The sequence below is a fragment of the Ctenopharyngodon idella genome, chromosome 21 (genome assembly GCF_019924925.1).
Source record: "Ctenopharyngodon idella isolate HZGC_01 chromosome 21, HZGC01, whole genome shotgun sequence".
NCBI lineage: Eukaryota > Metazoa > Chordata > Actinopteri > Cypriniformes > Xenocyprididae > Ctenopharyngodon > Ctenopharyngodon idella.
The window spans coordinates 22,077,680-22,095,783 of NC_067240.1; the positions used below are offsets into that span (position 1 = coordinate 22,077,680).

The 18,104-nt window shown below is 36.1% G+C and overlaps 1 protein-coding gene across 2 annotated transcripts; it reads right to left on the minus strand.

Moving 5' to 3' along the window:
• Positions 1-151: 151 nt before the first annotated feature.
• Positions 152-14,276, minus strand: klf5l (Kruppel-like factor 5 like). 2 transcript variants are annotated; one of them, XM_051878671.1, is made up of 5 exons: positions 13,965-14,276; positions 7,780-8,572; positions 7,599-7,658; positions 7,362-7,482; positions 1,338-1,480 (listed from the first exon to the last, which is right to left on the minus strand). In XM_051878671.1, exons 1-4 carry the CDS (start codon positions 14,133-14,135, stop codon positions 7,475-7,477), a joined length of 1,032 nt encoding a protein of 343 aa, XP_051734631.1. In that variant the 5' UTR covers positions 14,136-14,276; the 3' UTR covers positions 1,338-1,480; positions 7,362-7,474. The 2 variants fall into 2 exon arrangements, with proteins under 2 accessions (XP_051734630.1, XP_051734631.1); XM_051878670.1 differs by lacking the exon at positions 7,362-7,482 and having other exon boundaries at positions 152-1,480; positions 13,965-14,275.
• Between the last annotated feature and the right edge of the window lie 3,828 nt (positions 14,277-18,104).

Consider the following 18,104-nt stretch of genomic DNA (forward strand, 5'->3'; position numbering starts at 1 on the left):
CATAAATATAACATATAACAAAAATGTCTGTCTCCATAACCTAAGTAGCCTATTAACCAAGTATTCAAATGTCATTCCACTAAGGACCTAATCCAGAGTTAAGGAAACATGTTAACATATAGAACACTTTGAAATGACACTAGCCATGAAATGTGATTATTCTTTTATTTTCAAAGTTCTGTATTCAGACAAGTACATACAAAATGTTAAACTGATCACTTAGTATGCAAGATCTACACACTCAACACCCACATTCAAGACAAACGTAGCAAAATCCCATTTGTTCATAAAAACATAAAATCAGCTTCAAAGGGAAAAGTATTTACATGTAGTTAAACTTTAACAAGATTATGTACAGTACCTTTTGATCCATCAGAGTTCCCTTCATAAGTGAAGGACATGTACAAAGGGAACTTGAGAACTTTTAAGCGTTTATAAAAATGCGGTCGCTAAGCTGCATACAGAGCCCAAGACGGGTCTCACCGGCATTACAAAAGCAAATGCTACGATGTCCACATCAAATACAAATTTGTTCTTGAGAAAAGAAAGGGATTGTTGTGAAGTTTCAAATTTTTCTGCATATCACAATTTCTTCAGTTATTTTCTTTAAAGTTTCTTACATTCTTTTTGTAAAACAATCAACTGTTGTGTGAAATACAAATTTGGCACACATGGTCAAATAAGGCTCTTGTGAGCTTATTTTTCACATTCATCACAGTCTTTTTTTCTGTCATACAAAGAGCCGAAATGTCAAACAGTCGACTGATCTGAGTGCTACTTTTTTACAATCTCATAAAGATTTGTATCCATGGATACACAACTGTGAGAACAGCAAACATTCGGGTTACTACTTTTTTTTTATAGTAGCATCTTACCCAAAAGCAAACAACTTTTTGTGAGTGGGAAATTCCATATAAATAGTATAATGTTGTCTAAAATGAACAATTAACTATTACCTTGGAATTAAAAAAATCAAACCTTACATTTCAAGTTATTAGGAAGACTCTTACTAGGAAGATTTTCAAATTTAGTCAGACAAAGTGGATGGAGGTCAAGTATAAAATTCATAGCATCTTTTCACATTAATCTACAGACATACAAACACATACAAAACATATGTACAGTAGTATACATCCTGTTGGAGCTCTGCTGTGATGTCCAGTCCTCTTCATGACAAAATGTGTGGAGTGCTGGTATAGGGCAGAGCTTTCATTAGTTTGATCTTCGTATGTGAATGACTGTGAAATATTTAGAACAATAAAACTGTTATGAATGTTGAAAAAGTAAGGATGTAAAGTCCGTTAGTTTTGGTGGCGCTTCATGTGCAGTGCCAGGTGGTCTGAACGAGAGAAGCAGCGACTGCAGGCAACGCATTTGAAGGGTTTTGCACCGGTGTGTTTGCGGTAATGCCGCGTCAGTTCATCTGAGCGGGCGAAACGCCAGTCACATCCTTCCCAACTGCACCGGTATGGCTTCTCACCTACAAAAAAGAAAACAAAAAAATTAAATCACATTGATTTAGCAAACAACCTTCATTTATTTTATTTCAAGGCATGTTTCAAGGTCCAGGCTCATACAAAGTCCAGCTTGAACATGTTTGAACACACAATGTGTATTGTGACATTTTTAAATGGCAGTTATAGAGGAATTAGACATGCATGTGCTTGTGGTTTGGAGAGTAATACAACTCCCATGTGTAAACACGGAAGTCATTTCCATGGCGCTTAACACACACTGATAACATCTGACATTGTGAGGTTTGCCACAGCACTGAATCCTGAAAAGCCATGTTCAGTGTGAAACGATAATGGTCATTCAACACATGTGGTCCTACGTTTTTGATATTACCACTACAAAATTCACACCAAATAACTTAATGTTATAAGTAGTCTAATAATGTGTGTATGTATGTTTGTGTATGATGGAGAGAAAAAGGGGAAAGTAAAAGAAAATGAGAGAGAAAAAAAAAAAAATTCTCTCATGCTCATCACGGCTGCATTTATTTGATCAAAAATAAGTAAAACATTAATATTATGAAATATTATTACAATTTAAAATATATATTTTTTTCTATTTGAATTTATTTTAAATGTAATTTATTTATGTTATGGTAAAGCTGAATTTTCAGCATCATTACTCCAGTCTTCAGTGTCACATGATCCTTCAGAAATCATTCTACAGTAATATGCTTTATTAGAATTTATTATTATTAACGATGTTGAAACAGTTTTTTCTGCGTAATGTTTTTGTGGAAACAATATATATTTGTCAAGGTTCTTAAGGACTTTATTTTAAATAGAAATCTTTTGTAACATTATAAATGCCTTTACTGTCACTTTTTGATCAATTTAAAGCATCCTTGCTGAATAAAAAAAAAAAAAAAAAAAAAAAAAAAAAAAAACCCTACATAAATTACATTTTAATGTATTGCAGTTTCTTATATAAACCACCAGACAGTGATGTTTTATTTACTCGCAAAATATATTTGTACCTTTCTTTTGTCATTTGGAACCTGATTATAGTCCAATAAACACTAGTTTTCTATTGTTTATCTCAAACAATAACATCAAACAATAATTGTTGTTCTGAATATCATGTTGCATTTCATTGACTTTACCACAGTGAAACTACACAGCTCTCAGATATGGGAAATAACTGAAGAGAGCACAAATTTAGCTCTTTGACTAGCTATTTGAATAGTTCTGAAAGCTGGCTCTTTAAGCTTAGCGCCCATCCCTCCCCTTTTTCTATACATGAAACCAGAATTCAAAAGGAGATGAACAAATGCCCTCCTGACAAAAGACTCCAATAGCTCAGGGTCTTGAACAAGGTAATACCCCCCATCAAACACTTCAGCTTGTGGAATCTGTTTAAGGGCCAACAAGCTCAAACAACAGAGATATTATTTGGTTAGCTGGAGGTTGTGCAATGGCTAATTTGTTATCACTAAAGCATTTTACTGCGCACACACAACCATTATAAAAACATAAAAATGTGGAAGTTGAATATGGCGAACCACCTAAATCGACATCAAAAGAATATTAAGAACAACAACAAAAAATAGCATTAAAATAAAATAGCATTAATCGGATTCAGTTAAAGACAACGCTATAACAACTCTAATATTATCACTAATATTCACCACACTCACAGGAATAGCCATACAATCCCCATTGTGGCTTCTGTTTAAGGAAGGTGGGCAACAAATTCCATTACTAAGATAATACAGGGCTTTCACAAACGCACCAATTGCCCTCAAAGTAATTAGGGTACGTTTACACCAGAATGATGTACTAAAAACTGATTTTTTTTTTCACGTACAATGTTGCCAAAACGATACCCGTTCACACAGATTCATGAAAATGTTTACACAGTAAAGGTATCGTTTTCAAAAACTTGCACTTTGAAACCCGTTTTCAAAATGTTATGTTTTCAGGCCCCAAAACGCTGTTGTCATGTAAATAAACGGCCAAAACACATAAAAAGTTTTCAGTTTTTACTTGAGAATGGTGTCGTGTGAACCGCTCCTTAGTCAAAAAATGATCACAAGCATTGTGAAAGCTGTTTAGCTAGCATTTTATATACAAGAAGAGGCTGCTAGAATCTGTAAGTTTTTTTTTTTTTTTTTTTGAAGACCTATTAGCATAACCTAAGCTAACTGCTTAGATTACTACTTAGGTTACAAAGCTAACAAGAAGTTTTCAGGCTTGTATTTAATTGCTTTGTCAGAGCACATCTAGTACATCCTGACATCCTTATTTTGATCTAATGAAAAGAACATATCATTCCTGAAGACATCAAAATTACACGTGATATCGACCTGTTCTGACTTTCATCTGTCAGCACAGAATGTTCTAGAATTCTTAACTGTTGTTTGACAGCTTTCATTGTGGCAGGATCTTTCCCAACCCCCAACATCTTTTGAAATACAACTCCACACCATGTCCACCTGAGGAATGACGACCTGACCTGTGACAACATAAACATACAATGCTGATGGACAGAGGGTGAAACATCCCAGGCTCTTTGGAAAAACGTGCCTTTGGCGACATTTCTTCAAAATGTTATTATGTTGCTTCTTGGATTGCTTTTATCCAAAACAGATAAAAGTGAATCTAGCAATATTTTATTACTTTGGTTGTTCGAAAATTAAATGTCCAGTGAGCAGTGTGAAAAGGTTAATATTACATTTGAAAATAATGTGAAAATACTATTAAATATATAAATAGTTTTGACTACAAATTCTGATCAGATGAGCTGTGTTACTCTACATTGTATATTAAAACACAAGTTGCTGTGCAGCTAGGCAACCATTAACAGCCTACAGGCTATTCGAATTAAACTTTTCTTCTGTCAGATAATTTATTTTGATTTTTATTATGTGGGCTGTGAAATTAATGTTAGTTTAGTGGAATTAATTGTTTAAAAAATAACCTTAAAAATGTAATTAAAAATCTCAAAATGTATTTTTAAAAGTTGACGTCATCTTACAAAAGTGTCGTTCATAGTTGAAAAACAGTGATATGTGAATAATGTTCTCTTTAAATTACCTTTATTTAGGGGGTTTTCTCAGCAAATATTTACATATACAAATAGCTGCAATTAATTTACTAAAATTATTAATCATGTAATTATTTGATATTTTTAAATCAATTGACAGCCCAAATTATTATAATACATTTAACTATTTATTAAATATTGGTCTTTTATTATAGTGCAAAAAGCCACTCAAGGCCATGTTTTACAATTTCGTGCTAAATTTAGTGGAATTAATTATTATTATTATTTTTTAAAAAGAACCTATTAAAAAAATTAGAAATTAAAAATCTCAAAACACATTTTTAAAAATGGAATTGTTTATGGTCTGAGAAAAAAAAAAAACAGTGAGATGCGACATATTCAATGATTTTGTTTGCCAAAATAATGCAATAAACCACACAAGGCCATGTTTTTAACACAATTAAGGTGGTTTTAGGCACTCTGATTTGTGTCATGCCTAGGATTGACCCTTAACTGTAGTAAAATCTCTGTTAGGCACAATCTCAAGTGGCTAAGTGCTTTAGTTTCATCCATGCTAATACTTGTTGCACTGCTGCAACACCTACTCAGTTTCCTAACATACCACAAGGGAATATGTTTCGTATTAGCTTAAACAGAATTACAAAGATACCTCTAGGGCACCAGTGAGTGACAGTACAACGATAATGATACCTCAGGCTACAGGGAATCCCTTTACATTCATGGTGACCACCCCGAAATGTTTAGAAAAGAAAAAAGAAGAAGAGGTAACTAGGCGGAAAAGGTGCTTTTATTAGCTTAACATCATGTAAAAAAAATAAATAAATAAATTGCACCGATTGGTGTTGGGAGGGAAGATTTCGGTTTCATTCTAAAGTGTGCTGGGATTGCAGTGGGTTTCATCTTACACAGAGCTGAAAACACTGAAACTGCCAAGTTATTTTCTCCCGGCGGCTCTCTCCTCCCCCCGAACGCAGACAGAAAAAGCAGGAGGAACAGGTTTTTCCTCCACCACTTGCCGATTTCCCCCTCGGGAAAGCATGCAGGGCTTGTACAGGCATGCAGACACAATGTGTATAAAAGCATGAAAAGAGTCAATTAATCTCTCCCTCCGCCTTGTTCTCTGTTTTTCTACATCGCTTGTCTTTAGGCTGTCATCTTCTCTGCAAGCGGTTGCTGCATTTGTAGCTTTTGTGTTGATGGTACATTGCATCTGCTAACAACTACTTCTAACTTTAGAAAAATGGTTAACCGCCCTCATGTTATTCCAAACCTGTATGATGAAGTCGTTCTTTAACATGCAGTTACAATTAATAAAAGTATAAAAAGGTGATTCAAAAGACCTATGAATCACTATATCCAACCAAGTCTTCTGAAGGCATATGACTGCTTTGTGTGAGAAACAGACCAAATGATAATCTTCCCTTCCAGTGAGCTGTTAACCAATGCAATGGCATCACTAGCTAAGTTTACATGCACCCAAATAATCTGTTTACAGAACAGATTTAAGCACCTCAATTGATCCGATTGAGCTTGATCCAAATGAAATTCTGATTCGATTGAAAAGGATGGTGTAGACCTGAAATAATCTGATATTAAAAATATAAGCATGTGGTGCAGTAAGCAATTTCTGAGAATCACTGTTGAATACTATTGATATTTGAAATCAACCCAAACAAATACACCCCTCCCTTCATTGCTCTGAACTGAGGTAATAAGCTCTGCCTGGTTCTCTGGACTGCCGGGCTGGGAGTTGGGGGGCGATGGAGGCAAACTGTGCAGCTGGGGTGAAGTGTAGAATGGCTCGGGCATGACAAATTCACCAGATTGCGCTGTCAAGGCCACAGTGTTCAGGTTAAGCATGGTCCTGCCGGACGAGCTGATTCCGTTCATCGATTGACTCCGGGAAAAGGTCATCGTCATCGATATTTGAAATCAACCCAAACAAACACACCCCTCCTTTCATTGCTCTGCCCCAAAATGCACAAACACACAATGCAAGAGTGGATGTCTCTTTATCATAGCAGAAACAAAGCAAAATAAAGCTTCGCGAAAAATAAAGCAAAGATGACGAACAAACAACAAGGAAGAACAAAAAATGAACATACAGTACACGAGTATATACAAGCAAGAGTTCGTTGTTCATTGTCAGCACACACTCAAAACCAGTGTTACTCATGTATGGAGCAGAAACAACATAACCTCAGCGTCTTTTTTCAGGCCTTCCTGCTTAGGTCTCTCCAGTGCTGGAAAGCTTTTCTAATTTTAACGCGGGTCCTAAAGCTCCTGCCTAATCACTATTACTCTGACCTTTTCTCTTTTGTAATGTCTCTCAGCTATCTCTCTTTCAACAGTCTTTCTTCAAATTTCCCTCTTGCTCACTCTCTCTACTCCATCATGAGTGTATACGCCCCCCTACTGCTGATTGGCTACAAGTTTGTTGTGGTGCTCGGTCCGATCAACTTTCAAAGGTATTTTTAATAAATTGCTTAAAATTATTTTACATGCACAGTGCCGTTATGCGTACGCTTCCATGTTTATGTCTGTATGTTTATGAACTGGTCAGTGGAGGAGACTGAATATATATTTACTAAATATTTGCAAAAACGTTCTTCTGACATATGTCAGCTTTCTTTTTACATTTGTCATCAAGGCAAAACTGACAATTATTCTTGCAGTAGCTCAGGTTCTAAGCACAGGTTCTGAGTAATGCACATGTAAACAAATATGTGAATCGGATTGAATTGTTAAAGGTTCATATAAACAGAACTTTTAGAATCTGAAATTAAACTAGATTCATATTAAAAAAATCGACAAGGTCGGATGTCAAGATTACGACTTACATTTTGTTTGTTCCTCACACAAAGCAATTGTATGACTTCAGAAGACTTGTGGGATACTTTTAAAATCCTCAGTCTCCATTCATTGTAATTGCATGGAAAAGTTCTTCAATTTCTCATTTCTCTGTGTTCCGCGGAAGAAAGAAAATTATATGTCGTTGAAACGACATGAGGGTGAATAAATAATTACATAATTTTCATTTTTGGGTGCCTGTGAAAGAGTGTCTTTTGGTTTCTTACCTGTATGAGTCCTTTGGTGTGCTTTCAAGTGAGAGCTCTTTGTGTAAACTTTAGTGCATCCTGGTACAGAGAAAATTGCCCAAATGTTAGTTCACAAAAGTCTCTGATAATCTCTGCTCATCTTCAGGAAGGCATGGCATGTCATGTAATCCAAAATTATTTACTGGAATGGCACACTAACCTGGGAAGTCACAATGATGAATTCTTCTCTTCTCCAGCTCAGGGTTGTTCCGTCGGTTGTATCTGGGCCCCGTGAGGACGCCCTGACCGTGAGCCATTAGCATGGAGTGAGGGGTCATCTGTCCAACCTTCATTCCGATTCTAGCCTGGTACGGTGGGGGAGGGGGAACTGAGGTAATAAGCTCTGCCTGGTTCTCTGGACTGCCGGGCTGGGAGTTGGGGGGCGATGGAGGCAAACTGTGTGGCTGGGGTGAAACGTAGAATGGCTCGGGCATGACAAATTCACCAGATTGCGCTGTCAAGGCCACAGTGTTCAGGTTGAGCATGGTCCTGCCGGACGATCCGATTACGTTCATCGACTGACTCTGGGAAAAGGTCATCGTGGTGAGGTCACTGCTGCTGACGGGCATCTGGTAGACTGACGGCTGCTGAGGACCAATGTGGAGCTCATCTGTGACAGACATGTCAGGTTTGATGAAGAGACTGTTGACCGTCTGGGGCACACTGAAGACGGAGGTGAATTCGGGGAGTGTCTGAATGCTGCAAGGTTCGTCCACACCCGGCTCAGTTTTGATCTGATGCACTGGAGGTTTGTTTGGACGGTAAAGGCCAGTGCGAAGATGTGTGGTATTGGGCAGGATAACATTGATGTTGAGACTGTAAGGGGCAGGCTTCTCATCTGCAAAATACTCATCCACCACTGAGGCACTTTCCCGACGGTACTTCTTATCCATCATGTTTGGGGAAAGCAGCGGGCCGCTCTGTGGCAGATATTTATCCATCTCCATCCGTGTCTGAAATGAACAGAAGATGATTATGATACAGTACACTATTAGAAATAAAAGTACTTCATTGGCATCAATGATTCCATGAAGAACCTTTACCATTCATGGAATCTTTCCATTGCACAAAAGGTTCTTTAGATTAAAAAAATGGTTCTATAAATAACTGTTCACTGAAAGGTTTTTTGGGGCACCCAAAAATGGTTCTTCTATGGCATCACTGCAAAAGCCCCCTTTTGGAACCTTTATTTTTTAAGAGAAAGTCCGTTTTAATATAAATCATTGGTCATAACCAGATGTACAGAAGTCCAGACTGACAACTGATAGGAAATTGATTTGAGTGTTATGTTTATTTTTATTTAAATGTAGTTTATTTAATTTAGCACTCTAATAAATTAAATTACAGTAATTTATTTATGACTTGTTATATGCTGGAAAATCTCAATCTCGAAAATGATGATCTCTATTTAAAAAAAAAAAAAAAAAAAAAAAATCTAATTTACATCATTTTCATTGTATATAGAAGATGAAAAAAGCCAAAATCGAATTATTTTAAGTTGTATAACTAAATTAAATTTTATAACAAGACCAGAACTTAAATTGAAATCCAAATTATTATTATTATTATTATTTGTAAAGGATAAATTTAATTGCATGAAAAAGTTTTCCTCAATTTAATTAAGTTTATTGAATGATTTTTATTTATTTATTTATTTATTTATTTTTGAGTGCATGCAGTACACATAGTAAGGCTTTGTGTGTATGTTTGTAGGTAACTGGATAGCTGGCATCAAACTGAGATGTCTGTTCTGCCATTTTACTCCTTTCACTTCACCATAGCTGTTCAAAAAGTTTGTATTTGAGAAAGGAGATTTCGCAAGAATATACTATGTTATTGTCTTTCACATTAGATGAAGTTGATTTGTGTTCGCAGTGCCTGGTACAAGCAGTCGGAGATCATTCCCCGCTTTATCCATGCACAAAAAGCTAAGAGGTCTGCATAGTGCTCCAATGCAGCACAGAGTAAACAGAAACCTCATAGGTGTGGTGGTCATGAAGACACAAAGCAAAACCAAAACAGTGACATGTGATATAGCAAGAGGAGATATGGGCACAAACAATGTACAAAAATAGAACTGTAAAAACGAGTGCACCCTGGAGAGCCATTCAGGTGCAACGGTGCTTTAAACCCCTGAGACTGATAAATGAGGACATTTTTACGATAATAAAGAACCAGATTTACCAAACCAGTCAATTGGCAAGTCAAATGTGTGATGATGAAATGGTTAGCACATGCAAAAACCTGAACAGCCTAAATACCGTCCAGGTTTTCTACAGTCCATAGTGTCTGCAGTGTGTGTTGACCAAAATAAACCCCTAAAATAACCAATAAAGGGTCTGAGACCACTAGCGAAAAAGCTTCTATTATTTCTAATACACATATTTCATAACAATTATTTTATATATACAAAAAAATTAACACAAATTTTAGAAGTATTATTAATGTCGTCTTTTTGCTTTAACGACAGCTTCTATTTTTATTTTTATTCTAAAATGCTTCTATTTTTCATATTTCTAATACACATTTTTCATAACAAATTATGTTTATATTATTTTATATACACAAAAAAAAAATAAAAATGAACACAAATTTCAGAAGTATTATTAATGTTGTCTTTTTGCTTTAACGACAGCAGCTTCATGTGCTAAGTTCTTTGAAATGTACTCTTTGTATGTTGGTTTTCAAAATATGGTTTTCAAAAACTTGTATTTTCAAGGAACGTTTCATTTCAGTGACTCTAAAATGCCATGTCACCACTTCATAACCATCACGTAAACAGTAATAACATATTTTCCTTTATAACTTGAATACGTATAAATGTATATAATCTTTATGTTAAGTTTCTTTTTCGTTTAAGTTTTTAAAACAGAATCTTTTTTACGAGTGAGGTCGTACGAATTCGTACGAATTAGCCACCTCGTAAAATACGTACGAATTGGTTGTTAGATAGCTTTGTTTTTAACTCATTAATATAATTTTGATTATGAATATGATATGATTTAAATTATGGAGTAGTAACACCACATGATTTTAACGTTGTTTATATATTAACAAAGTAGTTTTGTTAACAATACATGATTATGCTAAAATACTTAAAGTTTTCTTTTTTATTCTTTTAATGTGAGAAGACATTTGGACCCCACATTAAATATGCAATTGCCTTTATTGTTGTCCTCACTGCAGTCATTATATATGACAATAAACATTTCAAAAGCACTGTAATGTGCAGCTGTCTAAAGTGGCAGCTATGTCAACAATAAGACATGTATTGTCAAAATGCATTTCCTTGGCAACCCAGTGATGTGGTTTCATGTACAAATATCTTCATCCTTTCAGGTAACTCATACCCTAACGTGTGAGGTCACGTACTCTCAGGGAATGCACAATGAATGATGATGCTTCTGCAGCTTTTCATATAGCTGTGGATGAGCCATTTATTACAGACAATTGTACTCTCGGTGTTAACGTCAACAGTTCCACCTTCATCCCCATCAGGCCAGCGTTGGAAAGTTAAAACCAGGTAATTAATGGAAAATAGCTTTCGATTTATCTCCAGACCTGGCAAGCATACTGCCCCTGCTCTTAGTCCTGGGCACAAACGGGCCTTGTGTTGTGGTGGCATTGGCAGAGGGGCAAGTGCACTTGGCCATGGTCTCCGCTGGCCTTAGAGACCTGGTTCTGTTCACTGGGTTTGTGTGAGGAGAATGAACAGCAGCTGAACCCTGGCCCAAGAACTGAGTTAATGATTGGAGAACATTTACAACTGCTCAGTTATGTATTTTAGGGACCGATAACGACTGGGAGCCGAGTTAGACATAAAAATAATCTTTGAGATAAATAAGATGGAAGTTTTCGTGCTGCTCAGTATCAACGTTTTTTTAAAATATAGCTTTCTGAAAACTCTCATTTGCTCTTAAAGGGATTCACTTAAGAAGAAAAATTCTGTTATCAGTTCTCTCAGCCACATGCTGTTTCAAAGTTGTATGACTTTTTTCCTTCAGGAAAACACAAAAAAGACACTGTGAAGAAAGTTTTGTTTATACAATGAAAGTCGGTGGGGCCAAACCAACATTTCACTGTATAGGTCAAACACACACACACACACACACACACACACACACACACACAAAAAAAGACATTTTTAAAAATATCTTCTTTTGTCTTTCACAGAATGATGAGGGTGAGTAAATGATGACAGAATTTACATTTTTGGCTGAAATATGCTTTTAGGGATGCATGCTTGTGGATTATTAAACCGTCAAAAATCTTTTCCATTAAAAAAAGTCTTATTTGTTATCAAACACACAAAGCACAGAAGCCTCAGAAACCCGGACAATACGTGTCAAAGTTTCGCAGCCTATTTCAGAGTCCAAGTAGCTGGTTAGCCCAAAGACCTTTTTCCGAATTACAACACAAAAGGTCTTTCCCTTTGAAATAACTGCCTTTTATGGCCCAAAAGGAATTCAGAAAGATGGAGATTTCCACAGATACTAATAAAACCAGACTGATAGACTTCTTGTCTGTTTACTGGAGCCATAATAGCACAAATCATCAGAGGGCAGAAGCAAGAGAAAACAAAACCTTTGAGACGAAAATGATGTTTTATGGCTTTGGGGGAAATAGATAACAGTTGTTTTGACTTTTCAGGCCCATGACTAGTGAAGGAACCATCTTGGCTGCTCTTCACAGCAGTGGATATGACTAGTGACTTCTGGATTTGTTAAATGCTGTGTGGATGGAAAATTAAAGTAAATTACTGCAAGAGAGATGCTTTACACCTATATTACTCAGAGACGGACATATCTTTTGATTAGATGTGACAAATCAATCAGTAATTAAGATCATCTTAACTTAAAATCATGACATTGTTGGTTTAGGTATTATTATAGCAATCTCATTTAATTTAGACTATGATTATGGGTGATTACGACTCCTTTGTATGTACTTTTTCCAACAATTACTTGAATTCTTGAAAGCACACAAGGTCAGCCATGTGCTTCTCGTCACCAACACAATGCAGGCGTCAACAAGGTAACAAGGCCAATGTGAAGGCCCAGGCGGTTTCCTTCAGTAAAGCTGACAACCTACATGATTCCTGTGGCCATATGAGCTTTTGAAGGAGTGCCACGAGGTCAGCTAAGCCAGTCATAAACAATGGTGTTCTAGTTAGGATCCCATACGATCCAGCAGAGCACATTCGGTTTGCTTTTCAGACCCATTCATTTTCAGATGTCATTGTGGACTCTCAATATGATCATTAAAAGAGAAAATACAACATCACAGAATTGCATAGTAGATACTGATGGGCAAGACCAAAGCCAAAGAGCAAAATATAAAGAAACAGAAGTCTGACATCAACTCTAAACTTGTGGATTAATCAGAATTTTCTCTGTGGGGAAACTAATACATGAAACTTTTCACTAACATGGTCCCAGTGTTAAATTGACACCTTGATTTTCTACATAACTTCAAACTGTGCATTAAAGTTGCTGAGCATTGGGTATTCTTGTACCCCAGTAAAACATCAAGGTAATAAATGTAAATGTTTATTTTTGGATTATTTTGCTTTCATTTACACTCTACAATACTTAGATTTTACTCTTATAATGAAGGTTATGTTAAGGGCCTAAACTTGTGCGTTTACTAGCAAGTTGAGTATTAATGTCATAGTGCCCACGCAAAGCGAGTTGAGCTCCCATTTATCTGGAATAATATATTCATAATCAAGTATATATATTCAAGTCAAGTCATAGTCAAGTATAAGCTACACCATTTATGAGAATAAAATTACGTCAGTGTTTACTGCAAAACCTAGATGCAGAAATGTGTCTCTAGGGTAAAATAAACAATTTAAAGTAAAAACATTAAGTGCATACTGCGCTGTTGTAAAAATAAGACATGATTAAAAATATGAGATTAATTGTTATCTGTGTTAATAATAATAATAATAATAATAATATTTTTAATTATTTGTATAAGCAACTTCTCATACAAATCCTGCTAAAGGAATAAATGTAAATGCAATAGGAGACAAATAAACAGCAATTCAGTGGCCCCTTATGAGAAGATGTAACATGCACACTGCCACAAGAACAGTTCATACAGCCTAAAAGAAATGCCTGTAATATATTCAATATTTTATCAACAATGTTTCATTATAAAAAAATGAATCAAATACATGCATTGCAGGAAGCCTTATATAAAGATTATTTTCTATAAGCGTACTGATCAGGTGCTTACACTGCATCTGTTCTATCTTTTTTTTTTTTTTTTTGGATGTATAGATATTGAAATATTTGTGTTTTCCAGTTAAAGTCTGACACCACAGAACGCCTGCCATACCTGAGCCATTTCAACAGCGTTTGTTGCGAGTCTAACAGCGGGTTTGACGTCCTCAAATACAGACGAGTCCTCCGGCCCATCCGCGCTACACATCCGCACGGGTTTAAGCTGCGTGAAAACGGCTCTCTCTTCTGTATTCGGAGCGCTAACGGCCAGTCCTACACTTGCCATTTCTATAGGCAAATAACGAATATTGTTTTAAAATCTTGTTCTTAATTACGAATACACATATACGGGATTATTGTAAACGTCCTTGTCGGTACATCCAGACGCGCGGTTATCCAAAAACCCTCCCTGTGTCACTCAGGTAGCCTTACCTGTTGTAAAGTATCACACAGTAGGCACGTAGTACATGAGTGACAGCTGCCTCAGCCATTCAGAGCGAAGGAAATAGCACCTTCTCCAATCACAGAGCAGGTGGGCTTAGCTCACCTGAGAGGTGTATAACATGGAGGCGTTACTTTTCTGCATATCTATCAAGAAAATTACACTGATGCTATTGTATTGTAAACAGATTTTATTTATTTATTTATTTTTTTGCTCATATCTGTCTATGAAAACGATTTATTTTTTTTTGTGGTGGAGCCCTGTTTAGTTTACAAACCAAACTATTGTGCTTTTATATTCCACAGTCACAGTTTGCAATGTCTGGCTCTCTCAGTCATTATAATAACATAATTCCATAGCTCTTGTGTGGAACCCACACAGACATTACATGAGGCATTACTGCATATTGTAACACGCCCATAAAGTGATAATATTAAAGCATGCTATTACAAGTGATACTCTGTAAATCCCACCTATAAGCTGTTATTGTTTTGTCTGAAGCATAGCTCAGACTCAAACACATCAGTTTCTGTCAGATGCCACATAGGAAGCACCAAACCAACCAGTTTTATTTATCTTGATGAACAGATTCAGAGCAGCCATTCCACTGCTCCATGAATTTTCTAGACTTAACACAGCAATGTGGAAGAATAAGGATGAGAAAAAGTGATGGGGCGGAAACTGGATCATCTACATTCCTCGTGTTTTATCAAAGAGCCTGAGGACAGATGGGGTCAGGTAAAAACAGATGTGGCCACTGCAAGTGTCACTGTTTAGGGCCAATTCGGAGGGAACTGCAGTTGTGAGAGAGGTCAGACAAGGTGAAAACACCTGTTCATGGGTTTAAGTTGCTACCTTAATGTTATATCATGCAAAGATTCACTGAGCTCAGTGCAAAATGCCTACAATGCTTTGTGTAATGTGCACATTATATAATGTACATTTTGTAATGCAAAAGGCATAATAATGCTTATTTTAATATAAAATCCAGTTAAGAGTACACATGAGTGCTACAACAAACCTCCGTTCCTTAAAAAAGACTTTTTGTTTTATTTAATTGTTCATTGTTCATGGAAGATATGGGCATAGAAAGTGAGGAAGGGAAGGACTTTGGTGACAGAACAGGCTGTGATAGACTCTAATTATAATAATTTGCAGCAAAACGATGGTTGTCAGGACTTAACCCCTCCCAGTTCAGAACATAAAGTATTCCGTGTCCATCAATCTTACAACACTTCAAACATTCCAGAGCATTCTATGGAGTGCTTTGCATGATGTGAACTTATATTTGGAGAAGAAGGTATAGGCTACTTAATGTCCATGATTTGTATTTGTCTGGTTCCTGAATTTGAATGGAAATTGAATTGGGGTACAAAACAGGATGCAGTTGCGATTTTATAGAAGTAGAATTTAATCAAATTAAATCAAAATAATAATTTAATCAAAATGAAAAGATATTCATATTACTTCAAAAAGTATTGTAATTTATGATAACTGTACTGAGAAGTTAATCAAGACAAACTTTGACAGACAGACAGACAGACAGAAAGATAGACAGACAGACAGATGATAGATTCCAACTTATGAACTAATTCAGAATTTTGCCCAACCAGTCATTTACTCACCCTCATGTCGTTCCAAACCCTTATTCTGTTTTATTTTTTTCTGTGGAACACAAGAGGAAAATAACTGCGAGATAATTATTCAAAATATCTCTTTTTTGTGTTCCACAGAAAAAATAACAAAGCACTTCTTTAATTTTAACTGAACTGTTGTTTGCAACTATAATGATCATCCACTGGAATGTTCATTGAACAGCATCACTTAACATTCAATCCTGCTTGTAAATCATGGTAAAAAGCAGGGTGCTTCTGCCACATAAAATCTCACTCTTAAAGGTTCAGTGGGGTACTATATAGAATGAAGGGTTCTTGACTCAATTTTAAAGAACTCTTAATGCTGAAAAGATTCTATATAAGGAGAAATATCTTAAATAATTTCATAATACTTTCATGTTTAATGAATTATTTCATTTTTTTTTCTACTGATGAAGTATGTTTACGAGCTGTTTAACTGAATCAAAATTATAAAAATGAATTAAAACAAAATGAATTAATACAAAATCCATAAAATTATCCCATGATGGAAACCCCTAAAAGTTTCTACAAATGAAGCACCTGACAGAACCCTTTAAGGTTCTACATAGAACCTTTTTCTTCTAAGAGTGCCAGTGCCCTGATGACGTTTGGAAAAAGAATCACTGGTATACTGGATGTGTACTTATGCAGAATTAAGTACGCTAACTATTAAAAAATCTCACCTGAGCACCTTGAGAGCGGCATGTGCGCTTGTGTAATCAACAGACCTGTCTTTGCCTGGTTCGTATCAGATTTGCATGAGCAATTGGTTGATGGATTGTGGTGAGTTTCAGTGTGTGGTTACTAGCGCTATGCCTGCAATTGCTCACCTTCCTGAGGTCAAATTACAGCAGCAGCTCTCTAACACACTCCTGAACACGTGTGCTATGGGGCAATACACACATATCCACTCACGCTGTGTTTCGATGCCATTTTGCTTCATTGTTCAATTGCCGTGTCAGACAGTATGACAGATATGCTAACATGTACATTCAAAGCATCTTGTTTTTTGCTGCTGGAAAACTTTTCTCAGTACATTTTCACAGTGAACAGCTTAAAGTGGCCACACAACAACTCTGTAAATGAATATCTGAGCATTGAAAGTAACTGATGCATTCCGGGGGCCAGAAAGCCAGTGCCGGCTATGGATTTGAGAGCCAAATGTTGACTGAGGGAGGGTGTCCTTCAGCCCTGAATAGGCCCTGATTGTTCTCTGCTATTACAGCACTGCAGCTAAAATGTGTACTTTTCAATAAGGTAAGAATCAGCATTGATCTAAGCAAACCGTGCAGCGCTAACCAACCATGTACACGCCTCACATTGTGAAATGACAGAATGAGTAGTGTGACAAAAGGTGAAAAATTGATTTTTTTTTGTTCCTCCAGTGAATACAAACGATGACCACTTTCTAAAACACAATGCTCATATGTAGATATGCATTACAGTGCTCTATAAATCACTGTTGGGTTTTTATGCTGTCTGTACACTTTAGAGCATTTAGAGAAATTATCAGCACATAAGCTGTATGTCTCTCTCTCTCTCTCTCTCTCTCTGTCTCTCTCTCTCTTTCATGCTGTCTCATATAAATACATACACATACAAATGTAAAATATGACTTCCTGTTGCTTCTGGCTTTAAAGGTCCTGAGTGACCGGATTTTTGAGCCAAAACAGCTAAAATGAAAGTTAACAACACATCTCTGAACTATTAAGGAGTATTAATCTATTCTACACCATAAAACTTAACATATTGAATATGGCCCCAGCAAACAAAAATATGTTCTAAAAACCATTCCCAGTTTTGAAAACATTATTTCTGAATGTTCTCTGAACGTATAAAATGTCAATTTTTTTCCTTATGTGAACGTTAACATTCCATTTTGTCATTCTTCAAACATTATGGGAACGTTACTTTTGAATTTTCACTGAAAGTTCTGAAACAAGTAGTAACATTCAAAAAACATTAGACGGACATCCAATTAAAATGTGTAAAGAAAAAAGTTTCACAATTGGTCTATAAATGTTTTTGTGCTAACGTTTTGAGAACATTATTAACTCTCCATGTTTTCATATGGTTATATGGTAGGGGGCACTATTACGCATCTTCTGAAGAGTACAGAATCTCAGAATCAAAACAGAGGAAGCAGAAACAAGCGACAGAAGCATTGCTTATGCAC

Coding starts and splice junctions, on each gene's coding strand:
- klf5l (XM_051878670.1), bottom strand. CDS start 14,135: ATGGCAAGTGTAGGACTGGCCGTTAGCGCTCCGAATACAGAAGAGAGA. Junction 8,573..13,964: donor ACGCTGTTGAAATGGCTCAG/GTATGGCAGGCG, acceptor TGTTCATTTCAG/ACACGGATGGAGATGGATAA. Junction 1,481..7,598: donor ACACCAAAGGACTCATACAG/GTAAGAAACCAA, acceptor TCTTTTTTGTAG/GTGAGAAGCCATACCGGTGC.